At 61.2% G+C, this 3,710-nt stretch overlaps 1 protein-coding gene across 1 annotated transcript; it reads left to right on the top strand.

The window, feature by feature from the left end:
- Positions 1-235: 235 nt before the first annotated feature.
- On the top strand, positions 236-1,380 carry LOC144254379 (interferon-induced transmembrane protein 1-like). The gene is made up of 2 exons (XM_077797472.1): positions 236-583; positions 1,060-1,380. The coding sequence occupies exons 1-2, from the start codon at positions 398-400 to the stop codon at positions 1,249-1,251; spliced, it is 378 nt and encodes a 125-aa protein (XP_077653598.1). The 5' UTR covers positions 236-397; the 3' UTR covers positions 1,252-1,380.
- The last annotated feature ends 2,330 nt before the right edge of the window (positions 1,381-3,710 follow it).

Here is a 3,710-nt window from a genome sequence, read left to right as displayed (position 1 = left end):
ATGAAAAAGTCATCATCCCTCACGCACAGTCCAGCACTGTGGTTTCCATGTGCACGTGGCCTCCCAGGGGCTGAAACCAGGGGACCTTCTCTGCACTCTATCCTCAGGTCGGGCCTGCCTGCCGGACAGGCTGGGGGCAGGCACAAGGCTGCGCAGGAAGTGGCCCCGCTCTGCAGCCAATCCTAGTTGTAACCTGAAACCCAGGGTGGTGTTCTCCCCCTTCTGCATGGAAAGTCACCAAATCAAAAACACCAGGAAATAGAAACTTCTGAGAAAAAGAAACGGTTGGGCACGGGTGGCCCTCACCACTTCCAGTGCCACCATCAGCTCTTCTTCCCACCACCAGCCTCACTGTCCAAGCCTTCTTCCCAGGATTTCTGTGGCACAAAGCCAGGAGATGCACAAGGAGGAGTACGAAGTATCTGTGATGGGAGGTGGCCACACCTCTGCCTCCCAGACGACCACCGTGATCAACATGCCCAGAGACATCTCTGTGCCCGACCATGTGGTCTGGTCCCTGTTCAACACGCTCTTCATGAACTTCTGCTGCCTGGGCTTCATCGCCTTCGCCTACTCTGTGAAGGTGTGTGTGCTGAGGGGGCGCTGGGCAGTGGGGGGGGGTCAGGGTGGGGGAAGTGAATGGGAGGCTGACACTCCACCTGCACCTGGGGTGTGTGGGTCTGTGTGTGCTGGGGGAGCTGCTGTGGATCACCCCCTAAGGCTGGTGTGCATTGACCCTGTGTGCCCTCCTCTTTCTGGGTAAGTGTGGGGGCATTAGGGGATCTCCCAGGGCAGGCACAGGAGGGAGCAGCCTGGGAATCTGGGGTCACTCTTGTCCCCATCCCCAACCCAGAGGACTTCTCCCTATGCCCAATGGCAGAAGTACCCGCTGCACACTGCAGACTGTGGCACCCCAGGCTGTCTCCCAAGCTGGGGTGAGCAGCCAGCACTGGGGCCTGCTGCACAGTCTGAGGGTGTGAGAGGAAGGGGCAGAGAGGACCCTGGGGCCTGGGCCTAGCACCTGCCTCTCCCCTGACCCTCTCCATCTGGTCTCCCCAGTCTAGGGACAGGAAGATGGTGGGTGACATAACTGGGGCCCAGGCCTTCGCCTCCACTGCCAAGTGCCTGAACATCTGGGCCCTGATCTTCAACATCCTCCTGACCATCGGCGCCATCGTGATTCTCATCATCTTCTCAGCAGCGATTGTCCAGGCTGTTTCGCAGATGATAAACCATCCTGGGGGCATCTAGTCTTGCCATGTCCTGACCCCCTAGCTGGCCCTGCACCCGGGGCTGAGGCCCTGCCCCTGCACCCCTCGCTTTCTGAAGCATTTACACGCACCCATCTGTCCACAGTGGGATTCAATAAAGTGCATCGTACGTGGGTGTGCTGTGATCTCGCCTGGGGAGGGGTCTGCTGGCAGTCCCAGCCTGGTACATGATCTGAACCTCTCTCCTCTGCTGTCGCATGCATGTCCCAGGTTCTGCAAGTTCCTGACTTCTGGCTGGGGGTGCTCAGTGCTAGGTGGCATCTGGCTTTCCCCATATTTGGTGGCTGCAGGCAGAAGGAGACTGAACTTCCTGTGGCCTCCAGGAAGGTCCTAGGAAACAGAAATCAGGAAGCCCACACAGCCCAGAGGTGGGCAGCAGCTCAGGGTCTCTGGCCTTCAGGAGAAAACAAAACTCTGCCCACTCACACCTGAGACCTGGGTTTGCGTTTAGTTTTGTGTCTGGCCTTGAGTGGTGGTGACCCTAGGGGCACCCCTGGGCTAACCTTGCCCTGGAGACTGCTGAGGTGCCCGCCGGATGGCTGCCTCCCCAAGAGCACTGGCTGAGAGGCCGGCCCAAAGAGGCCCAAAGCCCTTTGCTGCCTACTGCTCTTTCGCCTGCACAGCCCAGACAGGCTGGGCCTCAGCCCTCGGGTCCCTCAGCAGCACTCCTACTGCAGGGGACCCAGGGACACAGACCAAGGGGACTCTGGTGCACAGGAACAGGAGATGCTACCCCAGCAGCTCACCCAGGACCGCCCCCTGCCGGCCACCGACCTCAGCACCGCGGTCAAGTGACCAGAGACTGGCGAGGCGGTGGTCCTTCCGCGCACCCCTCGCTCGCCAAAACCCAGTCCCTGGCGCTTCCGCCCGCAGGCGCTAGTGACCCTCCTAATACTCGGGACACAGCCTCCGATCTCCGCCTCCGCTCTGGCGACCACCCTTGCAAGTCTCCAGGAGCCCCAGGGAGGGGGTGATGCCTTCTCCGTGTGTCCCCCAGGGTATCCTTGCGAGTCCCTGCAGTTCATCTGTACTGAGTCACCCTAGCCGCGTCGCTCAAATCCACGCGGTGTCGTGGGACTGAGAGGCGTCCTGCAGCTTTTTGCTGCCTAAACCGCCCAAGTGGGTGTGAAATGCACCCCAAAATCCCTGGGGACGGCAAGTTGGGTTCTGGGAGTGCGGTGTGCTGGCGGGGAGACCAGGGCTGGCTCTGACTAGGAAGGGCGCGGGGTCTTCTGCAGGCGCCAGGGCTGGGTATGTGGTCGGGTGGCAGCACCTCTGTCCACGTGTTAGGCCCCGTCTTTTCCTCCCACCTGGGCTCAGGCCAGCAGAGCTGCCTGGGTTGGGACTTCCGCACGAAGACCCTTCTAGCGGTGACTCAGCTTACCACCATGGCGCTGTCCACCTGTGCCTCCCTGTGAGGTCGGACGGTACCCCATTTGATTTTCAGGATTGGGGCTGAGACATACGCCAGCGTGGGCAAATCTCGTGTGTACAGCTCCCAGCGAGGATGCCCCCATGGCCCTCACCCCAGCGTGACCAGCAATTCTGCACGCGCCCGCGAGTCCTAGGGCCCTTTCCCCACTCCATAGCCCCTCCGCCTAGACCTCGTCAGTCCTGCCCATGCCCAGGCACCCCTGAACACGCCATGCCCAGTGGACCCTGCTGACCTTCTTTGGGCCGGCCTCTCAGCCACTGCTCCTGGCGGGAGCACACTCCATTCTCCGCATGAACAGCCCTGGACACGTTCCCTTCCAGGGAAAGTCTTCTGAGCTGGCTACTCACTCTGCCCTGCAGAGGAGGACACTTCCAAGTTCACTGTGGGCCTTGCATTGCCGGCTGCCGACAGGAACCTCAGGAGTGCGCACCCATGAGCGGCCAGACACTCTCAGTCCAAGACCAGCTGGGTCTTCCCCTCTGCCCTCTTATGGTGACCCCACTCCAAATCTGGGCTGGGAAACTTTCTGGGTCTGGCCACTCCATCTTCCTCTGGGATTCATCCCTGCAGGTTGTGCCCGTGGCAGGCAGGGGGCGCCGCTGGGCTTCAGCCTGCAGAAGGTGCTCTGTGCTCAGGAGCTTCCATCCACCCAGAAGACCCTCTCAGGCTGCTCTGGCTCCAACACCTGGCACCCAGGGACAGCGAGAGCACTCTGTCTGCGGACCAGGCACCAGTGCAGCGATTCGCTTGAGAGAGTCCAGATCTGGGGCGCTGGTGGGCACAGACCCGCGGCCGAGGAGCTTGGCAGGTGGATCTGCAGGTGACCCTCAGGACAGAGCAGACAGAGCTTGAAGGGTTACTGCTCCAAGGTTCTGAGCAGAAGGGAACTGTCCTCCCAGGCCCTGGCAGGACCCTGTGGAGGCACGAGGGAGGAAGGCCCAGCTCCACAGTGTGTGGGCAACTCCAGAACTAGAGCTAGAACTCACACCCACGGCCCTGGGTCC

Source organism: Urocitellus parryii, chromosome 4, assembly GCF_045843805.1.
Source record: "Urocitellus parryii isolate mUroPar1 chromosome 4, mUroPar1.hap1, whole genome shotgun sequence".
NCBI classification, from domain to species: domain Eukaryota; kingdom Metazoa; phylum Chordata; class Mammalia; order Rodentia; family Sciuridae; genus Urocitellus; species Urocitellus parryii.
This window is presented reverse-complemented; position numbering and strand designations above follow the sequence as displayed.

What these genes read in the sequence shown, in the direction of transcription:
- LOC144254379 (XM_077797472.1), top strand. Translation starts at nt 398, where the DNA reads ATGCACAAGGAGGAGTACGAAGTATCTGTGATGGGAGGTGGCCACACC. An exon ending in CCTTCGCCTACTCTGTGAAG is followed by an intron (nt 584 to 1,059) that starts GTGTGTGTGCTG and finishes TGGTCTCCCCAG; the next exon opens with TCTAGGGACAGGAAGATGGT.